Source organism: Aulonocara sp. 'chitande type north' Nkhata Bay, linkage group LG7 (genome assembly GCF_057382095.1).
Source record: "Aulonocara sp. 'chitande type north' Nkhata Bay isolate Kocher_YH1m ecotype deep benthic linkage group LG7, A_spYH_male_GT1.1, whole genome shotgun sequence".
NCBI lineage: Eukaryota > Metazoa > Chordata > Actinopteri > Cichliformes > Cichlidae > Aulonocara > Aulonocara sp. 'chitande type north' Nkhata Bay.
The window spans coordinates 15160346-15182851 of record NC_141350.1 but is presented as its reverse complement, the minus strand read 5'-3'; the positions used below and the strand labels follow the sequence as shown (position 1 = coordinate 15182851).

The 22506-nt window shown below is 40.8% G+C and overlaps 2 protein-coding genes across 5 annotated transcripts; both read right to left on the bottom strand.

Annotated features, from left to right (window-relative positions):
- Positions 1 to 132: 132 nt before the first annotated feature.
- Positions 133 to 2122, bottom strand: LOC147324823 (succinate receptor 1-like). The gene is made up of 2 exons (XM_086298923.1): positions 1888 to 2122; positions 133 to 1641 (listed from the first exon to the last, which is right to left on the bottom strand). The coding sequence occupies exons 1-2, from the start codon at positions 2089 to 2091 to the stop codon at positions 589 to 591; spliced, it is 1257 nt and encodes a 418-aa protein (XP_086155049.1). The 5' UTR covers positions 2092 to 2122; the 3' UTR covers positions 133 to 588.
- On the bottom strand, positions 2122 to 22391 carry ano5a (anoctamin 5a). Of its 4 annotated transcripts, XM_086298883.1 has the most exons (22): positions 22096 to 22391; positions 19505 to 19572; positions 18841 to 18978; positions 18506 to 18547; positions 15301 to 15408; positions 13409 to 13477; positions 12018 to 12302; positions 11714 to 11833; positions 11467 to 11582; positions 10808 to 10942; positions 10599 to 10704; positions 10407 to 10467; positions 9649 to 9800; positions 9293 to 9373; positions 8074 to 8302; positions 7780 to 7955; positions 7567 to 7664; positions 5858 to 5988; positions 5395 to 5600; positions 5111 to 5304; positions 4208 to 4313; positions 2122 to 4112 (listed from the first exon to the last, which is right to left on the bottom strand). In XM_086298883.1, exons 1-22 carry the CDS (start codon positions 22163 to 22165, stop codon positions 3882 to 3884), a joined length of 2922 nt encoding a protein of 973 aa, XP_086155009.1. In that variant the 5' UTR covers positions 22166 to 22391; the 3' UTR covers positions 2122 to 3881. The 4 variants fall into 4 exon arrangements, with proteins under 4 accessions (XP_086155009.1, XP_086155006.1, XP_086155007.1 ...); XM_086298880.1 differs by lacking the exons at positions 18506 to 18547; positions 18841 to 18978 and having other exon boundaries at positions 22096 to 22387; XM_086298881.1 differs by lacking the exons at positions 9293 to 9373; positions 18506 to 18547; positions 18841 to 18978 and adding an exon at positions 8865 to 8939 and having other exon boundaries at positions 22096 to 22386.
- Between the last annotated feature and the right edge of the window lie 115 nt (positions 22392 to 22506).

The following is a 22506-nucleotide window of genomic DNA, read 5'->3' as shown; positions in this document are numbered from 1 at the left end:
CCGCGCAATGCCCCTCCTCCCTCCGCTCCCACCGCTCGTCTCCTCTAATTCAATTACAACTTCAGATCTGTTAACAGCTACGGCTGTCAACTGCATAATCGTTCCCCACCCTTCCCTATTTTCTAATTCAGGAGAAGATAGTTTCAAGATGATTCCAGACAACTTATAAAAGGGCAAGCTCTCGAGCACTGGGCTGGTCTTCGTCGGCTTAAATCTGAGGCTGAGATAGTTTGTGAAAAACAAAACAAAACATGCTGAAAGCCTTGCTTTTGCTAAAATCCAACAAAGATATCAGCTCACTATTTGTATTTGAATTCATTTGTTTATTTAAAAGATTTGCTATTCACGCACGCAGAACCAGAAGAAAGTACAGCACGCAGTCAACCACGCAGAGGCAGTGTTGTGTAAGAAGCAGAGCAACCTTCACAGATAACAGACTAGATAAAGGAGACCAGAAACCATTGTTCTTTGCAGTGTATGTATCCGATATTGCCACTTAAGAAAGGGAGGGGAGGGGAGGGCTCACAGCGGTTTGTGATCTCTGACACATTTACACAAAAAAAGAAAAACATTTAATCAAATTCCTCATTAAGGTCTAGGTGCAGGCAGTGCGCGCACAGGTGCAACACTGGACACCTCCTGCCTTTTCCTAAGGTTCATCTGGGTCCCTTTAGATGTTGCCTGCATGCGTGGACAACGTGGAAACATGGCAGCAATCGTGCCGTAAAACTCATTCCTAAACTGGCGTCCTGTAAGGCAGCTGAACAAGGGGTTAACGCAGGTAATGAGGCCGCAAATACACATCTCCAGGACGAAGGCCGTGTCTGCGGGTCGCCAGGAGGCGGGGCTGTCGGGGTAGATCGCCCGTATCACGACGGCAGCGTTGCGGCTCAGGTGATAGGGCAGGTAAAACGACGAAAATATGACTAGCACTGCGCCCAGCAGCCGCCTGAGCCGCAGTTTCTTGTTGAGGTGATCGGGGTGGAGAGGTCGACGGCGAAGCTCTCTGATGCTGCGCAGGCCGCAGTAGCAGATGGCGAGCAGCGGGAAGAGGAAGCCGATAATGGAGCATATGAGGGAATAAGGGAGGCTCTCCCCTGTTTCACGTAGCAGTACGTACAGGGTGCACACGGTGCGGTTGCTTCCGGGGCAAGTCTGGATCAGAGTCATCCGGGCAACAGGTATGCTTAGGAGCAGCGTGGCCGTCCACACGGCCGCGCACAGCAGACAGGCCTTCCGCCGATCGAGCAGCACTAGAGAGCGCAGTGGGTGTACGATGGCCAGGTATCGGTCCACACTGATGCAGGTGACGAAGAAGATGCTGAGGTAGAAGTAGTTGTGGTAAAACATCCTCACAGCAATGCAGAGCGGCAGCCCCTGGTTCCAGTACATGTGGTTCAGATGGTAATGGATGAGGAAAGGCAAGGCCAGGAGCCAGGAGGTGTCAGCTAAGGTCAGGTTGAAGAGGAACACCGTGCTGCGGGTCCATCGCTGCAGCCGCACGGTGAAAACCCACAGGGAGAGCAGGTTGAGGGGAAGCCCGAGGATAAGCACAGTCAGGAAGGAGGCGGGCATAATGTAGAGCTCGACCACAGTTAAACCATGATGGGTGTCCAGATCACAAAAGTCTTCCTCTGGAGTCTGGATGACCACAAGCACAGTGTCCAGCTCATTGGCATTTAAATACATCATCATCTAAACTATCAATCCGATTTGTTTACTGGGCTCATATACAGAATCTAGGCTACACTAGAAGTATTCATCCTCATCGAACAACATGATAGTCATATAAGCCCTAATCACAGAGCTGAAAAATATTTCAGTTGATTCACAGTTTCATCTTTAATTGATACACATTTAAAATCACATTGAGTCTTTACAACCTACCTGAACCGGACTGTTCCCCATGTCTTTGTTACAGTAGGATCTGCACAGTGCCAAGTGAAACAACCCTGCCAACATATTTTGGTGTAAAACACACCCACCAGTGCGAGCAAACACTGAATAGTTATCAGTGCTCTCTCTCCGGCCATCTGTTCTGTGAAAAGCAACTTTGATGTCCTCGGCACAAGAGCTGCTGGTCGGCAGCATCGGTCCAAACGTGTCAAACAAATGCTCAAGTTTAATTAGTACTTTCTTTATTTTTTTGGTACATTACACATTTTGGATATAGGACTGGTTTACAAAAATAACATAAGAAAATAGAAAAAACAAATTTAAACTATAAGGAAACAGTAAACTCCTTCACCTTTTTCTGTAAGCGTGGACATTTGACCTATTATAGCAAAACAAATGAAATACAGGAGGGAAGAAAGTGAGCATGAAAGATAAATAAAGGGGAATTACACACAAAAGGGAAAGTACTAGATGCATTAAGGCATTAACAGGCACTGGTTCAACTAGGAAGACATAATAAGTAAGGCAAAATGTAACAGTAAGGTGGTCACAGGTAAATACACCTCAAACAGAGTCTACAGCACAACCAGTCAGCTACTTAAATTCAAATACTTCAGAAACAGATATTTCTCATGTCTCTATATAACCACATAATGTGAAATGTCCTTCATATCATCTCTAATCTTCTTGTTAACATTTAAAAGAACATTGAACTCCTTACCTACAGCACGACTCCTGTTCCATTTAAAGGAACAGTTACTCGCACACACTTCAAAACACTGCTCATGAATCTGTAGTGTCATGACAAGAATTACATTTACATGTTTATATCTCGGTAGTCATGTTTCATTAAGTGCTTTGTGCAACAACAACAAAAAAACAACCAAAAAACAAAATGTGTGTCTTTCCTTCTCTACAAAGACACTGCTGAGGAAGCCAGAAGCACAAGAAGGCGGTGATGGCTGATGTGCTTTGTGTAATGGAGCAAACATAGTTCAGTAGGTGAGGCCCGGCTTTCATTAGCTCTGTGTTGGTAAACATAGGCACATTAAAAAGGGATCTCTTCACTCCCATCTCCAAGAATGGGGCGGACTGTCAACATTCAACATGCACCAGCTGCTGCTTCTGTGGCTGAAAAACTGGCCACTGCAGGACAAAATCTGTCCATCGCCACAGCGGTAACAGCAGCACAGAGTTCCGTTCATTTAAAGAAAAAAAAAACAAAGTAGCTACTTCACATGTCAGGTTTGGGCCTGCAGAAACTGTCGAGGCCAATGTGAGCATATAGCAAAAAATGTGCTTGGGCCTCCTAACTGCCAGTGGCGTGAAGAACAGGAAAGGTTTTGTTAAAGTTGTGCTGCGACCTTGATGCAGAGAAATAAACAATGCTCACAGTAAAAACAGAAACAAACAAACAATAGAGCTGAACGTGAATTTCTATTGTGTGGCTCTACAAAGCTGCACATACAGTAAAAAATATTCAAGAATAAGCAAACTCTGCCTTAAAACTACATTAGTTATCATTTGACTGACACACCAATGACAACATATGCTTTACACATTAAGGCATCGAATCTTTGGTTACTCATAGTGGCACTTAACAATAAATAGGCTTGTATTTAGAACATAAGAAAGCTCTCTGGTTGACACACAGTGTATAAGATTTTGTCTTTCCTTAAACCAAATTTGTGATCATCCTCAACACCACAATTAGAACACAGAGAGTGAGAAATCATAAATATGCGACAGACGTTTAAAGTCAAGTGTCTCAAACTTTCAGCATGCATGGAGACTTGGTCTTTCACCTGTGTGATCTTCTGCTATTGCTTGATTAGCAGAAGAGGGATGGCTGTGAGTAAAGAACAAGAGGTCTAGCACTTTAGCAAGTGTCATGGCATTGCAGCAAACTGGTGGTCAGTATCAGAAAACACAAGCAGGGAAATCTATGTCACTGTGTTCGACTGACTGACCAGCAGCTTGCTGGGCTAGAGGCACTCTGATAGCACCTCATGTTTGGATAAAGATGGGTAGATCATGGGTGTGCAGGTGCAGTCACTGTTGCTGTTCTGGCTGAGCTGGATCTTCAATTTCTCCACTTCATAGTTGTGGAGGTACTCCTGGACCAGGTAGCGCTCTCTCTTTACTCGAGCCCTCACGTCAGATGGAACATCAGGAATCATCCAGGCCACAAAGAACTTGACCATAAACACAACATGCTGCAGAGGAAGAGGACACAATCAGTGAAATAAGACCAGGTCAAGAAGAAGCTTAAAAATGTGAAGCTTAAAAGGTCATTAAGTGCTGGTGTTACCTCCATGATGATGATGAAAGCCAGCTTGGCAGCCAAAATATGCCAGAACTGCATGTTGTGTTCGTACCTCTTCTTATCGTCAGGAGGATAGCGGTAATCGCGATACCTGCAGAGCAGCAACACATCACGTATTTTGATTTCTTGCAGATTTTTAAACAAACTGTGATTCCCAATTCAAGATTATTTATTGTTATTCACAAAGGAGAATTGTCACACTAACCTCCAGCTTTATATTGTTATACTTTAACTCTCAAAAAAAAAAAGAAGCTTTTTGTGCAGCACTTTAGTTCATTTACTGATTAAAACACATTGTTTTAGCTTCTTTACCTTAAAAACCACATTCTCTTTAGGCCAACTTTGATCTGACTGGCTGCCAGAGTGCTGCACTGTAGATGACCATATAAATGATATCTGCCGTCTATGAAATTACACAGAGTCAGGAGTAGAAAAAAACCTTTCCAAGCCTGGTGTTTAGAGCAGCATAACATCTGACTTTTTGCTCACAGGAGTTACTTGTATATAAACTCAACTCAATATTTGGCCATCTTAAATGTCACTAACGTTCATTATTGTCCCACCATATATCTATATCTATATATCTATCTATAGATATAGATAGATATAAGAAAAATAAGAAAAAAAGAAGAATTAAATAATATTATGGTACAAAGAAGCAGATCACATTACGCATTTTCAAGAATTAAAGGCCCTGCATACCAGCAGGTGTCTTGTATTACTGTCTAAATACAGTCAATACTAACATATCACGGGTATATTGGTAATATTTCTGCAATGTGACTCAACTTTAATTTTAGTAAAATAATTGTAATATTTGAATATATAGATTACACAAAAGACAATAAAGCCACAGTCCTGCTCTCTCCATCTCGTAATTACACACACCTGCATGTTGTGATACTGCTGTTGAACCAGGATGGATATTCCTCAGGCCTTTCTTCTTGGGAGAACTGAGAGATGTTAAACACTGACAGGCTGTTGTTTATGTAGCCTTTCATATTCAGCTCATCGTGTGTACGGTAGGCATACATGTACACTAGCCGTGGGATCATATCAGAGGTGAAGGCCACGATGAATGCCTATAACAAGCAAAGAAATTATGTTAGTCTGTTTAGTTAAATAAACATAATGTGTCTGCCAAAACATTTTGAAGTAAGACCAGCACTCACATTTGTGACTACAGAGAGTACGGCTATCCCACCAAGGATTTCCTCCCAGGCTCCTATGCTGTGGGCCTTGGCTGCTACAGGGCGTCTGAACTGCGTCGTGAGCTTCCAGGCATCCACTCTAACCTCAATGATGTTGTTGATAAGTGCCAGCAGGGGTGCCAAGGGAAAGGAGGCAACGAACAGTGTGATGAAACCAAACTGGATCACTGAGACACAGAGAGGAATGAAAATGGGAAGAGACATAAATGAAACAGCACCATCTGCAGGATGACGTGGATCACTCCAGTCCACCAATCAATCCATACATCCACCCTATTCTTTTACTGAAGGTGAATATATATTTTGTAGAGCTCAGCTTCTTGTTGAGGTCAATACTAACACATCACTGGTATAATAGTAATATTTCTCAATAATCTGTCATTAGTAATGTGTGTAATAGTCTGACTGTGTACTGGATCTTTACCCATTTCCAGGTATTCATAGAAGAGGCCTAGTTGCCCAAAGCCCTGCAGGTCGTAGTCCTGCTCCCAGCGGCTGTACAGACTCTCCGGGTGACTTCGTGCCTTCCTGCTGCCCCACCAGTTCATCAGCCACCTATGCGACACAAGGGGGCGATAGAGTGCTATTAGGAAAAAGTAATCCCTTTCACACAGCCAAATTGGAGGTTGTATTGAACCACAAACAATGGTGGTGAGGAGAGAACTATATTTCTCGAAGTTTCATACAGATATGATTACACTGCAAGGAGCTGAGGTTGTAAATACGTTTTAATATCCTGAGCTCACTTTGGACTCTAAAATAACATTTAAGCATCATAGTAAAAACTTGTCCAGCATTATAAAATGTAACCTACAGAATTTCAAGCAAATCAGACCACTCTTATGCTGACAACACCCAGATTTATCTTCGGCTCAATAGAAACACCTCCACTCTCATGGAATCTTTATTCAAATGCCTTGACGAAGTTAAAACCCAGATGGTCTCAAATTTTCTTACCTTTAATGAGGACAAAACTGAAGTAATTATTTTTGGACTAAGCTGTAACTTTAATGGCCCAGATTTAGATTTTTGTAACTTATTAAAACACACGTAAAAAACCTGGGGGTTTTCTTGGATAACAAACTTACATTTGAGAAACAAATTAATTCAGTTGTTCAGAGGTCCTTTTTTAAACTAAGGCTCTTATCCAAGGCGAGATCATTTTTATCCTTTAAAAACCTGGAACGAGCAATCCATGTAGTCCTCCACTGGACTGCTGTAATTCGCTATACGTTGGTGTCGTTCAGTCCAGTCTGGCATGGCTCCAATTCGTACAAAATGCTGCAGCCCGCCTTTTGACCCGTATGAACAGACCCCAACATATTACCCCGGTGCTTGCCTCTCTTCACTGGCTTACGGTGCGTTTTAGAATTAAATTTAAAATCTTACTTTTGACTTATAAAGTGCTAAATGGCCAAGCACCAGACTATTTGTCTGACCTTTTGCAGATTTATACACCCTCTACAGCCCTTCGATCAAGTGGTCATTTGCTCCTTACCTTACACAAGTCTAGAATGGTTCATAGAGGGGGATCAGGCATTTGCAGTTGTGGTGCTGAAAATGTGGAACGATCTAACCCTCCACATTAGAAAGCCCCCAACTGTTACTCTTTTTAAATCCCATCTTAAACATATTTTTTCTCGCTGGCTTTCTATCCTGTATAAGAGTTACCAATTTTTTATTCGAATTTTCTTACCTGTTTGATGATGTTAATGTTATTGTTTAATTATTACTTTTTACAGCACTTTGGTCAACTGTCTGTTGTTATTAAATGTGCTTTATAAATAAGTGAAATAAAAATAAATAGTAATGTAAAAATGTTTTTCTCTTTATTTGAATCATGTAATTAGTAACAATCTTTTTTAGGTTAAAATCACAGCACAGTTCACACATCAAATTCTGGACCAGCTCTTGAGTACTATTTAGTGGATTTATGTTGACATTACTTTGTGTACTTTGTTGAGCCAAATTGCAAACTGGTTAGGTAAGATAAAGATTAAAAAAAGTTCTTATTTGGAGAGATCACTCTAAGCATCGAGGCTACATTTACAGTGGCCCCACCACCGCAGATTACAAGGCATTTATTGTGGATGCCGATGAACTGCGTACTTGCATGTATTTGTTTGTACTTACGGAACGAGAGCTTCTTGGATGTTGCCCCACACCTGTTTACCAGTCATCACTATCACCAGCTGGGTGGTCAGCTCAATCAGACAACCACCAGGTTCACACTGAGTGCCCACAGGTCGAGGTAGAAAAGAGATGGAAAAGAGCAAACATTGACAAAAATTCAGGCCGAAGCTCAAAAACCAGTATGATTCTATATAACGTAGATATATCTAGTACCTCTTCATTCCTCAGTTTGCTGCTTCCAAACATATAGGTATAATTTCCAGGATAGCCAACAAACTTTCCCTTAAAGAAGGCCACGTAGAAGCAGGAAGAGTAATAGTTGACAAACTGGAAGAGGAACATCTTCACTGTCAGTTTGTTCTCATACTCCACGTGGGTCTTTGGAATTTCTATAAAACAGTAAACATTTGTTTTTAATACACTTCCACATTTTATCAGTCGAAAACTTTGATGATGTGAACTGACGTGTGGACATATAGACACAGAAAACCTGCTGTGGCCCCTCACCCATGTCAGTGATCTTAATAGCCACTCTCTCATACAAGAGGTTGAGGATCATGATGATAACAAAGTTGATGCAAGAGGCAGTGACAGAAGTGGCCAGCTGTGGGGTGACGTAGGGGGCAACCACGTCCAGGTTGGTGGCGGTATTGTTCTTCATGATGCTAGCAAAGGATGCGTATACCGCCAAGCGGTATGCTATGACCCCAATGATGCAGGCAATGATCAATGAGATCTTCAGGACAGAGAAAACATGAAAGCAAAATGAAAGACAACTACAACATGGCACAGGAAAATCAAAAGACAGAACTGGAGTGAGAACACCAAACGAATCATGCAGACATCTTTGCAAAGAGCGAGAGCTCGTTTTTCCACAAAGCGGGACATGTTAGTATTAAATGTCAAACTTGAAGTGTGCACACATGCCTCTTGGAAAAAGTCAGGCCATATTCTTCTCATTAGCTCAGTGACATATTACAGGGCTTTACAAACAAAAATACAACAGTAATGAGGTTTGGACCAGTATGTATAAACTTTCAATGGCTCACAGTTCAAACATTCATATAATTTTGCCAGTATTCGTAAAATCAGACCATGCACAAGTACCAAGCACAAACAAAGTGAAACTGTAACAGCCTGAGCTCCCAACTTGTCTTTAGGGCTCATTTTATACATACTAGCCTTGGTAATAATGATGATTATAATGAACAGTTTCTTAGTAAGGACAAATGACATCAGGTTGATGCACAGATGGAAAGATGGAAACAGATAAATTGTACCAAAGATACTATGCTCACCCACAACAGGACGGTAGCTCCAGACAGGCATATGCGTGCACACTTGCTTGTTATGGGTAAGTAAGGCTCCATTTCCTAAATTATAAGCAAGCAAAGCACGGACACAGAAGTCAGTCACCCTTTGTTATATCCTGAAAAGGAGCTCTAAAAGGCCACGTTCCTTGAATTACCTGAACCCTCACTAGTGAAGCAGAGCTAGTAATTGTAATTGTATTAGCCTGAGTCCAATTCTTTCATTGAGTGATTTTCTGCTCTTAAAAACCTCCAACAGAATAATCCACCAGCAGACAATCAGTAAATGTGGTGGAGAAGGAAACCCGTGCCTCCGAGTCTTTCCAGAAATATCTGTTATCTACAAACTACATCACAACAAAGCCTTCTCCTCATCAAGCTGGCATTTCACGTTGAGTACCCCTCCCCCCCCTTACCCAGAGGATCACGCTGGCCCAGCACAGAAACAATTTTCCCATTACATCTGTAGCAGTCCTTTCAAGAACCCACTCTGATTCCTAAAGACGAGCAGGATGTGGTCATGGCAAATTATAGAACTCTCGTAAATTCTGTGTCACAGCCGCTAATAATTTAGCTAAATAACTATGTTCTCAAAGAGTTTTGATTTAAGCCATGAAAGCACCTCATAAATGAGTGCAACCAGTTTATAAACAATTAATACAAGGGGGTTTGAAATGTGTCATCAAGGACACTTAGCCTGGCAAAACCTTGTGTGGCTTTATATCACAACAGGATTATACAGGATATTAGTGTTTCATGAGCACACAAACACCTGAGTGATGCGGTTCAGCTTGCGGTTGGTGCACTTGGTCTCATACTCTGGCCGAAGCTGCAGCTGTTGTTGCTCCTCCTCAAAGTCAACCAGATCCCACTCGTACTCCAGACGCGCCTGCCGCCTCTTCCAGAACTCCAGAAACAGCGTCACTGCAGAGACGTACCAACGTCACACAAACTTATTTCAAATTAATTTAATCAACTAAGAATATTGCCTGGCTTACAAAGGCATTTTGTTTAAAGTTTTGCTTACTGCTTTGACAACTCATTACATGTGGTGTAAAACTGCTCATTTTAGACCTAAAAATTCTGACTAAAAGTTTTTTGACACGTCCTTTAAATTCAGAAAAGTTAGCAGCTAGCAGCTATTTTCATTCATGAAGCCAGGGCAGTGAGCAATAAACAAGTCCAGACATTGACAAGTGGCATGTAACAGGAGACAAGTTCTTCCTCACTGAAAATACCCCACATGGTTTTAGCTGCTTGCCCAGGTAGAGCACACAGAAGGCAGGACATGATGGCATGCATGAACTCACTGTGAAGTCTCTGGACAGTTACCTGCTTTATTCTCACGTGAGCACAGCTGCACATCACCCAGCTTTGTGTTCTCACATACAACTACACTAGCTAAAAAGTTTAGGGCTGCAGTCCAAGCATGTAAATTATTTAACAGTTATTCTGAACGACTGATAATCCCACTAGGTGGAGCACTGGACTTAAAAATGCTAAAAGCAGAGAAGCGACACATTTACTCACCCCAAATCCCCATGAATATGGCAAAAAACACAGTTGCCACATTGTCAAATAGGTGTGATTGCTGAAAGAGAACATGTTGAAGAAAAAGTGAGGTAACTGAGAACTGATTTGATGACATTAAGCTGCATTCGCTCTTTAAATGTCACATATTGTGGGTAGAGATGAATCATGATAAGTACAACAATTACTCACCCACGAGGAGTTGCATGTTATGTTGAGTCTCCAGTAGGTACACTTTTGGTCGCAAAGGGGACACATGACAATATTGCCTCCGATTTCCTCACTACATATTTCTTTACTGTAGAGGAAACAAAGGATATTTTAAATGAAAGAGATGATTATATTATTAACATAAAAAAAACTAATGATGTAATTGAATCTGTCTGATGATAAAAACTCACCTCCATTCATTGTCATCGTATGTCAGGAATCCATAAACGAAACAAATTGTCCCAACTACAGCAGCGAAGAACAGCATCTCAGTGTAGAAACCCAGCCACGCAAAATAAATACCTATCTTTTCTCCATAATATTTCCTGTTGAAAGTTGAAAAACAGTAATTATTGCATTCATTCTGATGTCAGATTGGATAATGAGTATTTCTGCTTAGTGTGTATCCAAAGAAAACACCGTTTTTGAAAAAAACTCATTGAACAAATGATAAAACAAATGAGGTTAATCTGTAGAAAAAAATTGAAAACGTACTGAAAGATAAGAAATATTTAAGAAGGGTTTGGAGACCCTTTTAACTTTGTAAACAACCAATCAAACAGAAAGCTGGTCTCATTTTATCCTCATGCTTATTTTAACCCACGTAGTGTTTCATGTTTCTGTGCAGCTTTTATGGATTTTGAATGAACAAAATTCCCAACACCTGCACTCTTTTTAAAAAGAAACAAGAGTTGTTTGGCTGTGCATTAAATTATCAATAATAGGCACATTTTTTGCTTGCTTCCTTTTTGTTTGTGTATTCCCTTCTTTACTGTGAATTAATTTTTTGAACATATTAAACCAGATATTTTAAGAAAGCAAAGACAAGTACTTTGTGTTGAGGGCTTACCTCACAAGATTGAGGGGCTGCTCCTTGAAGAAACAAAAGAATTTGGCCCAGTATTTGTAGAGACTGAATCTTTCACTTTCGCAGTTGGGATCCTTTGACTTTGTCCAGTACCTTGACTGAAGACACACAGAAGACACAGATCACTGTCATTCATTGTATGAATAGATGTTACTATTCAAAAACAATAGGCGTATATTCCACTAAAAAATGATTAAGAAATGTCTAAACTGGAGTAGAAAAAACTCACATCATGCAGAGGAAAGGCAGCAGTGTAGGTCCCATTGTTGAGCAACCTCTTGATTCCCTTCTTGTCTCTATCCCCACATTCATCCTTAAAGTATGGACAGCGTGCCAGGATATAGTAGACCTGTTCATGAAGACAGAAACAAAATAAATTGGTCTTATAAAACATAACCTTCTATGCTGGAAGGTTAGTTACTTAAATAACTCTGTTGGAAAAATGTTATTGTTGCATTTTTGAACCTAATTCAGTTCTGAATGCCAGAGTATTTTTAGAACTTCAAGGTGACAAACAAGATAAGCGTGCTTACGATCCTGTTGCGAGTAGAAGGAGGGAAGAACGTCTCTTTGTCTTCGATAAGGAAGAAGTCAGACTTGCTCTTGTTGAATGGAGCTGTGAAATAGTCTGGCTCAGGGTTCATGATGTGCCCCGGCAGACGGAAAGGCGTCGACAGCCAGTTCATGGGGATCTCGCTGTTGTCTGGGATATCGTTGACCTTGAAAGGAACCTTGATTTTCAGCACGTCTGCGTATGTGGCCAGTACTTCCCACGGAGCATGGATCTTGACAAAATAAGTCTTTCCATCCTCTGACTCCTGATAATAATGACAGTAAGTAATATTAGCACTGTGTTTGTGGTGTATAGAAATGTATATTACAGTATAATGAGTGTAAAAAAAAAAAAAAAAAAAAAGGACATCGCTGAAAAGTGACAGGTTTTATATCTATAGCTCTTAGTTTGTTCACTAAATAGCATTAAGGTCTTATGACATATTGTGAGTGATCAAAAAGCAAAACAATCTGGGAATCTGCTCAAAAAAAAAACAACTTTTGTTGTAGATATCATCTTTTCGTCTAAATGGTTTTCAGTGCAAGTGTGTGTTTTTAGATCACAAGTCCCCTCAAACTTATCCCTTTAAAGTCATTCTGCCTCTTTTGTAGCGTGTGAACTTGATTCTCATTTTCAAAAAGTGGATGAGATTACAGTGAACCAAATGTGGGGAGCAGCCGACATTTTAAGTGAAAAAACTCAGCGTGAACTTAGCACACACTGGTACACACCACACTTCAGGTGGTTTCCCTGAATGCTGTCCCTGATAGTATGTCCATAATCGCACTCTCTGGACAAACTCAAGGTTCAAAGCCCCCTGAAAGATGAGCAAATACCTGATCCTACTTTTCACTTAATATGCTGCTTTCAAGCTTGTAAGCTTTGGACATCTTGATTGAAAACAGCTGGTTATAGACAGAGACCCAGCTCTCACAGTTTATAACCGTCTACAATAAATTTGGGTGTATTTGATGCACAAGTTTATGTCTGTCCTCTGTGCATGTTTATCGTAGCCTGCACAGTGCAGTTGGTCATAATGGGACTTCCAGTGAGCCATGCTGGACGGAGTTTGGACAGGACAAAGAGATGATCTTGAACAGGAAATGGCCATATTTACATCAGGTGAAGTTATTGATTTTCATGGACGCGTGGACAGAGCTTTTTGATCACACTGTGAACAACACACAATTGGATTGTGTTTATCAGCACATTCGCCGTATAAGCAAAAGATCCCTGGAAGAATCCCTGGAGCAGACACAAATCCCCTTTGGGTTGTGCAAGGTGTACACACTCTGACAACTCATTAATGCGGAGCTACCCACTGTGGTGACCCCTTGTGAATAAGAGCGCAGGCGAAAGTAGGTAGCTTACAGTTTTATCTTCTGTCTCCAGCTCCAGGCCGACTTTCTGTAAGTTGGATTCATACACCCTCCTCCTTTCCTAAAGCAGTAGAAGAAGAAAACGGCAATACACATGGACAAAATATTACCACAAAGCCAGTGTAGGGAATATTTGCATACTATTAGAAGTAATGATAAAATATGTCCTCATCTAGATAACAAGTGAAATAACAAAAGCCGAATAATTTAAGTATGTTGAGCCAAAAGCAAAATATAAGCAGAAAATAATACATTATAAAATAATAATGAGAGAAAGCGGCTCATATGTGCAACATTAAGAGGAAAATCATGGAAACATGGTAAGTAAAAAAGACACAGGTGCTACAAAACAGCTACAAAAGTGATATATAAACCATGGTGGACAAGGAAGTATCAGTTACCAGAAAGAACAGGTAGTGAAAATAAACTAACAGTAACATGACAAAAGCTTTCACGGTATATGACACTTAGTTATTTTCTACAAGAGGATTTCTGATACATTAAACCTATCTGAATCACTGCAGAAAAAACTGACAAAAATTGAATAAATAAATCCGCCTTGTTAGAACTGAATTTTAGAGTCACGTTTAACAATGCATGCAGATAACACACAGGAACTGGCCTCCGGTTTACCCTTCCTCATACAGTGGAAAAAATTAGTGGTTTCCTGACCAGGCAGGAGGGTTAACTGTTGACTCACCGACTGAGGCCGTAAGCAAAACTGGGAGTCAGCTGTGGAGTGTTGACACTCACATGTAAAGCTAGCAGCTCAGTGTGAAACAATGAAAGCCTTTCAGCACTCAACAGGTGACAAAGCAGAGTTATTATATCTTTGAATTTTTAATTTCTTTTTATTTGTACATCATTAATTCAGTTTAGTTTCAGTTAGCCTGCACAGTGGGCCTGCTCTTTTCAATTTAGTTTTTAGTGCAGGAAATGTTTTAATATTTATGAATTTCAGTGTTAGCTTTGGTTTTACATTAAAAACATTATTGTATTTGACAGATGCAAGATATATGAAAAAGTGTTAAAAAAATAAATGTGACATCCCAGTCTCAATAACCCTATGAAGCAACACTGCCTCAGACTAGTTATGCTGACAAATTTCAACCACACGGACTAAAAAAATACATGTAAAGATATTTCCTGCATATATTTTTTTTTGTTAAGATGTTTTGCAGGTAAATATTTATTTTGATTTCAGTTTTAGTTAACTATAATAATCCTGGAGACAAAACCAATTAAATTAAATACAGTTTTATTTACACCAAAATACAACAAAAGTTGCCTCAAAGCACTTTATATTGTAAGAAGTAGGAAGGAAGTGGGAAGGAAGAACTCCCTTTTAACAGGAAGAAACCTCCAGCAGAACCTGGGTCAGAGAGAGGCTGCCATTTAACTGGACTGGCTATCGGTGAGGGAAGAGAGACAGGCCACAGACAAAAACCACAAAATAAATAAATAAAACAGGCCACTAACCATATGGACTTACTTTAAAAACAAATTATTTTTATACAAAAAAAAAAAAAGACTTGAGAATGGATTTACATGTCAAAGTCACCTTATTAGAAAATACCTTGACAGGATTATTAACAGCTGACAGCAAAAGTCTTCCTAGCTTTGTCTGTTTTGTGGTATTTATGGTATGCTGTGGAGTCACAGGAACCCACAGGATATCCTGTATGAGCCACCTCGGACTGTTAAAATCTAACAGTGGAAATAACGTCAACATTTAAACTGCGCTAAGATATATTGAGTGCAATTGTATGGGACTCTTTTCAGTTGTACATACAACTGTAACAGCATTATATACGCAAAACATGAAAAAAATAAGTTAGTCCAGTTAGTGATAACTGAAAAAAAATGTGATTGAAAATGTCTTACCTGTTTCCTTTGATCATCTTTATCGTCAATATAGGACAGAACAAAATCGATCCTGCGCACTCCATCACGGAAGAACACGGAGTCCTTACTGTATTTTTGCTTGTCAATCTAGAACGAGACAACACAAAGGAGGTGAGATTTTAAACACACATAAATAGACAGGGACTGATATTTTGCAGTCACCACAGCAGACCAGAAAGTCAAGCTTTGCATCTAGTAGCTAATGCAAAAAATGCAAAATACTGATAATTATCACTCAAAATACAAACAACATGCCAAATGGAGGGTAGCTTCTTTGATGTTTATTGTTTGTTGTCTGTTTTTAAGTCATACTGAACAAGACGATAAACCTGTTATATCATAGGGCGAAACTAAAACAGATATCGAAGATCAAAACTAGCCATACTGACTTAAGGCTCCAACATTGCTGCAATTTAATAATCTGTTTTTCTGTAATCAGCACTGACCTCCAAAGAAATTCCAAGTACGTGTATCAGCCCCACAGAGGCAGTTGCTTAGCAAGCTACAAAAACTGGACCGCAAAGGAGTGCTTAAGGAGAGGACCCATGACTGGTTGCTGCTTCAGCTGTTCAGAAAGCTAAAAATAACTATGTATAGTGTGTTTCTCTCTGCCACATTACAGCAGCAGTAGGACTACAGGCAATACACAGAACCATTAAGCAAAATAAAAACTGTAATATCCATTTCAGGCACATATTTGGCTAGTGTCTTTGCCCCGTGCCATCACGGCAACACTCTGGAGGAAGGGAGGAAAGGAAGTGCACTTTACCTTCATGGTCCACTCCCTTTACCGTTACGATGCAGCAGCAAACAGGCCAGCTGCCTGATAGAGCTAAACTGCTTTACTCCTGGGAGTAGAGTCCAGGCCAGCAAGCACTGCCTTTCTCACCCTCACTCCACTGATCCCCATCCAAATGGGAGCCAACCAGTCCACTCACCTCCCAGGACAATCCCTCACTTCTTGCTCAGTCATCCATAAAAGAAGAGGAGGGATACTGGGAGAGAAACACAGCACAGTCCTAGAGATGACATCAGCAGAGGGGTAGCATAGCTGCCGCCAGCTAGCTAATCTAATCAGAGCACAGCATCAGGAAAGGGGGGAGGTAATGTGACTGAACTGTATATCTGTCCCTCAAATTACATCATCTCAAGTTTTCTTGGTGCAAAAGTCAAACAGTTACATGAAGAAATCTTTTCTACAAAGGGTGATAAGGGGGAGATAAAGAAAACCAAAACTGGTAGCTACTGTGTAGCCTTGGGTCAACAGCCTCAGACAACTTGCACAATTCAGCTACAAAAATATACTTTAAATGCTTCAGCTCCACAGCTGTATCTACCACCCTGTCTGGCCACTGAACTACGTGTTCAACGTGTACAGCTTGTCGTTTCCAACACCGTCACAGTCTCTTATTCCAAATTATGCATACGTTCAAACTGCTGGTCTACACTGCCTCCCAGCCTGGACTGGAACGTGCTGACCAATGCAGGGTGGTACTTTCTGTAACTGGGATGTTGCTACAGAAACTCTCTAATTTACAGTAATTACAGATCAGCCATATGGAATCGGCGCATCAGCTGGGACGTGCCCCTGCTCAGAGCCACAGACTTCTATACATTTATGAACTAACCCCTAACTACTGGGCGTATCGACGTGTCCCTTTTATCTTAATGGTGAAGGGTAAATGTAGAATATGGTGTAACACAAGAAGTCTTCCAATTTCAGGGGGTAGAAAAGTAAGTGGAAATTTTCAACTTACTTTCAAGGTACTATTTTTTTTGTGGAGGGATAATTTTAACCATGAATTCTTATTTTCAGGTCACTTAATTAGTTTGGAATACACAGGAGTTGCTGAACACACTTTAGTTGATATTGAAACGTAATTGTGTTATTTTTACTTTTTATTTCTTTATTAAGTTATTTGAAACATTAAGAGGAAGTAGGAGACCAGCAGAGAATGTTACTCCTATGCTGTCCAAACCAAAGTATGTTTTAGGTTATGGTGTATATCAACTTCAGTGATGACTCATCTGACAAAGAACACGCCCCCGTCTATCCTCAGTCTGTGTTTTTAATCCACCTTCTCTAATGCACTTTGATTTTAGTACCACTCAATCTAACATCCAGGCGGTGTATTAGCTATATTGTTTAAAGTACTTTAGGTGCCCCTTTTTTCACAGGAGAATGTAGATGGTGACTGCTGTATCACTGCAATGGCTTCTCTGCTTGCAATAAAGCATCGCAATCTGCATGTTTGTTCTGAAACGTGCACTTTTGTGCAGAGCTAGATGTCCAGCTGGATCTCCAGATTTGCAGAAAATTACATCTGGTTTAGCGGCATAATACAAGTATGCACATAAACCAAACCTCTTGAAGAGTTACATGTAGTTTAAACCGTGTTGTCTGCAGTCAAACAAGATTTCTATCCCTGTAATGACTACAGAGCCAGTTTATACATGTGCTGCCTTTAAAACTCCTTGATGTGACCTTATGCTCAGCTAAGTTGTAGTCCTAGAATGTAATGTTCTTTTTTACCCTGCAGATTGGCTGCTCTGAATAAAAGGTCACACTTTTCATTAACATGGGTTGCACAGTGTTTAAACAAGGCCATATTGAAGAGGATTCAAAGGCAGAAGCCTTCAGTACAGTATATGGTTAGCCACACCACAGTGCAGTCCTGTCATGAGCAAAGGGTAGGGCCATGATTACAGCATATACAGTTCTGTACCACACACACACACACACACACACACACACACACACAAAAGAGTTAGGCAGGTGGAAATCTGCATGTGCAGCTTCTATTATGCTGTGGCACATGGTTGGGTTGTTGCTCTCTTAGTGAGGCCAACAATAATCACAGGTGAGAACAAAGCAAGAGAAAAGGCCTTTTTCACCTTTAATGAACTCTCACGATACATCAACACGCACAACAGCATGTTTCCATTTCTCGCAGCAGGCAAAACAAAACATGCCTTCAAAAAGCCAACATCAGCTCTCTACCAAGAAATGCTTATTGATTTCTCCGATGTCCAGGTTTAATAGCCTGAATGTCCAATACTGCTAGAGAAACTCGACCATGAGCATACACTCTGAGCAGCAGGTAGGAGATAATGGGTGGCTGGTAGTCACACATATAGCGTACATTTCTGCATCATAACACAAGCTTGTTTTACCATGCCATACCCTGGAACGAAACTTCAGGAATAGGGCCCGTTTTCTCGAAAACTGTGGAGGAACCGAGTGCACAGTGAGAGAAAGCCTGACAAAACGATTCAAAACAAAATTCAACAGCATACCGCTAAAACAGAAGCGGCACCCTTTTAGAGGGGAACAGGCACTTCACGCTTACATTACATCTACATACATTTACAGATTATGTCCAAAAACACTTCATACATGAAGATTCAGGCACAATCACAGTCAGTTAGATGTTTGAGGCTCAGAGATATGAGACACGACAGAGACATGAAGACACAGACACAAGCAACAGCGACCTGTGCCCCCGACTGGTGTCTTACCCCAGTTAAAGCATTGATTTGCTCTATGGTCTGAGGCGCAAACTGTGGACTGTCGCTGTGGTCAGAGGGAGCCAGCGAGGCCAGGCTGTTGTTGAGAGACTCACAGCTCTCTACACGCACATCGGGCGTTAAAGCAAACTTTAATTAGGGTATGAAAGAGGAGAATACATGAGTATTAGAGTTATACCTAACTCTCTTCTGCCATTTGTATGTTGTGAAACAACAGCATGAATGGACTGAAAAGATGGAAGTAAACTCAGTACAGTTATCTCTAGTATTATACACGCAAAATAAACTGCTTTGGTGGGTAGGTAAAAAAAAAAGAAGAAGTGGATAAAGAGCAGGAAGGAAATCTTGATTAATCTTTGTAATTATACACAATATGCTTCCTGCAACCACGATTATAGGCAGGGAGCTGAATGTGAAGCTTGGACCTTCTGCTCCATAAATCTGCCTGCAAAAGGCTTTTTTTCCATAACTTTAAATAGCAGGTACTGCAAAACAAATAAAGCACCTACAATCATAAAAATGCAAAAAATAAGGTACCAATAATAACAATAAAAAATCCTACTTAGAATTGTTGTGAAAAGACTGTCAGTGATGGAGTTCTTGCTTTGTAGAATTGTCTGTGTGACTGAGGGCATGCTGTGAGTTTGGTTTTTACCTCCGATCGTCCCTGCTCCGGTGAACCTGTGCTGGATGATGCATGATGGTGATAGCCATTTACATCATCTGCAAGACAAAAAGATAAAACACAAAATTAAAAACACAGTTAGCAGTTAAGAGACGGCTCTCTTACCAGTGTAAAAGAATAATAAGAATCAACAAAAAAAAGTTATCTCAGACAGCCAGGATAATGCAGAAACAACTGCCTGAATAATGACTTTGGCCCATGTTGTGGTCTATATGTTTACAGCATTTTGTGGTCTTGTGGGGCAAACAGGGTGACTTAACAGTGAACGACGCTACTGAGATGAATATGCACCCATTTCAGAAGTGACTGCAGGAAACATGCCCGAAACGTCTGGAAAGCCCCCCTACAAGTCTTTTTTTTTTTTTTTTAAATGAACGTTGGCTACACAATAAAACTGAAACTGAGTTGTACTTTACCTACTGCTCACTGCTTGGCATGTAATTACAACTTTCCAGATCATTCTGAGAAAAGAGTTACATAAACAAATGGAAAGACAGATGAAAAAGCAAGACAAACATGGAGCCCTGCTTGCACCACTACAGCTAAAAAAATATAAAGCGAAAGGTCTCGGGCTCTGTGTCTGTGTTTTAAAATAGAAAATGTTCTAATTGATAGTTTCTCTCTCTCTCCGGTTATATTTAGTCTGGGTTCAGCACAGGAAGAGTGTCTACACAGACCGTTGTCTACATTATTAAACGCCAAGTTAACAAAGTAAAACTTGGTGGTGCAAAACTGAAATTACAAACATTTATTATAAAAGACACACTTCAAAAGTGAAATACAAACTCATTTCTCAGCTTCTGAACAACAGCTTTAAAGCCTTTCAGCTTCTCACAAAGAGAGAAGATAGCAAGTGACTTTCATTTGGATAGATTTCTTTTGCAACATATGACAACGCCTCTCAAACAGCTGAGGATATTCTTTGCACAGTTGGGCGCAAGAATGTGTGCAATATTAGCCAGTTCATTCATGCCAAGAGTCGTTTCCCACTAAATATCCTCTACAGTTGAGGCTTTGTTCAAGTGTGAGCAGCTGATCAGTGGAAATGCCACAAGGCTGCTTCCCTCCCTCTTTCTCGCTCTGTTAGCCGCACAACCATCAGAATCAGAAACTTTATTGTCATTGTCATGAGAACAACGAAATTATGAGCCCATGAGCCATAAAGGCTCATGGGGTCAAAAACTGTATACGTTGATTATTTACACGAAAGCTACTTTGCAACACAGCGCATGCTGACAATAAATGGCAAATGAACTGCAACATCGGCGACAAATATGGTCAGGCAACAACTCCCGCCAAATCAATTTTACACCAAGCCCAAGTGTCACAACAAAAAGTCAAAACTGTAAACAACTTTCATTTGACTGATCTAGCTTCTTAGAACTGGTATAGCTGAACTCAGGTGGAGGCCATATTTTAAAGCTGTTTTTCTAGACTAAATGAACAGTTTTAGACTCAACTCAAACTGCTACATTTTGCCCATAGTGAAAGTAGATGAGTTTGTTTGGTTTCCTCACACGCACAGGAAACCAGTAGTCACCTGCCATGTTGCAGAGGGGTTGGTTTCAGATGCACACATACACCTACTTTACAAAACGTAGCTCACATCTTAAGACAATGCTGCTACAAAGCAGTAACGCATGTTCGTGTGAAACCCACAATCATGAACAGCTCTGTGATTTTTACGTACAAACTCTAAAAGACACAATCTGTACTTCTATATTGTAATAACCAAGTCATCTGTGACTACTGTGAGATATGTTTTGCTTCTGTTACAACGTTATCTCAACAAACCATAAGCACACAACACCAAACTGACAGAGGATGGCCCTGTGGTTATCACTTTCATTTCAGACTGTTTGAATGACACACTTCATTTTAATATTGTTGATAAGGTTTTCTGCATTCAGGATGATTCACCTTTTAATCATCAACACACATTTTCTTTAAAATATATCCCTAAATGGCAAAAAATTTAAGTAAATAAAATCCGTGTCCGGCCACTGGTTTAAAATTTACATAGGCGGGGAACAGAGATGGATTTGGGGGTTGTTGCTGGTGGATAACGTGGTTGTCTGTAAGTGACACAGTATTTCCAGTAAGCAGGCCAGCTGCCAGAGCCCAGCTGCACATAAGTCACTGTGACTTCCATTAAAGAGAAAGGCAGACTGTGAGCTGGCTGGAGCCTTAAAGGGGAAATAACCAGGGTGGAAACGCTTTACAACAGTGAAGCAACGGCTACATAATTAAGTTTTAATATACCCTCTGTATAACTGACGGTGAGAGAGCTAACCAAAGAACAATTGTATTTGTCAGCTGACTTAAAGGCTACTTAAAAATGCTGGAAAAACCCATTCTGGAAAGTTTCATTTATATTGTTAAACTATTAAAGGTCTCATATTATAGCTGTAGTTCAATTTTAGCAAGCTTGTGAAAGTCTGGCGTACAGACTTGAGAATACTTAGCTCACTCCAGTAACTTCTCGGCAGGCTGAAAATCTCTCAGCTACATTTTAAACGTTTTTTTACATGGCCGACCAGCGCTGGCTCTCAGCTACTTACCGCTGAAAGAGTCTGTCGGGCTCATCTCAATTAAGCTGTCTTCTCCCGTTTTCCCCGTTAATCTGTGCATCTTGAGACACTCGCGAAGCCAAGCCGTTCTAATCCGCTCTGGTCTGGACTAATATATTCCGAGCCAGGCGTGTTATGTCTCGCCCGAACCGCTCCGCTTCACAGTCGATCCCCCTTCGGGAAGCCAAACGGCTGACTCACTCGCCAGGATGCCCTCCTTCACCCACTGACCGCTCACTGGCGCATCACCACAGCCTCAAGGGAGGCCCATGAGGGAAGTGCCTCCACGCTACTAGCCAATAGTCTTCGCCCGACGGTGAACAGACACTGCACCCAAGTGTCCACGTGCTATGTACACTGAACTAATTCAAGAAGATAGTCCAGGTGACAATATTACGCTTA

Bases quoted from the DNA above. Each gene is read 5' to 3' on its own strand.
- LOC147324823 (XM_086298923.1), bottom strand. From the start codon at position 2,091: ATGCTGCCGACCAGCAGCTCTTGTGCCGAGGACATCAAAGTTGCTTTT. The intron at 1,642-1,887 runs GTAGGTTGTAAA...GTGGTCATCCAG, and splicing joins TGGGGAACAGTCCGGTTCAG to ACTCCAGAGGAAGACTTTTG.
- ano5a (XM_086298883.1), bottom strand. From the start codon at position 22,165: ATGCACAGATTAACGGGGAAAACGGGAGAAGACAGCTTAATTGAGATG. The intron at 18,979-19,504 runs GTAAAAACCAAA...CCCTAATTAAAG, and splicing joins CGGAGCAGGGACGATCGGAG to TTTGCTTTAACGCCCGATGT. The intron at 5,305-5,394 runs GTGAGTGCTGGT...TGCTTGTTATAG, and splicing joins TACTCTCTGTAGTCACAAAT to GCATTCATCGTGGCCTTCAC.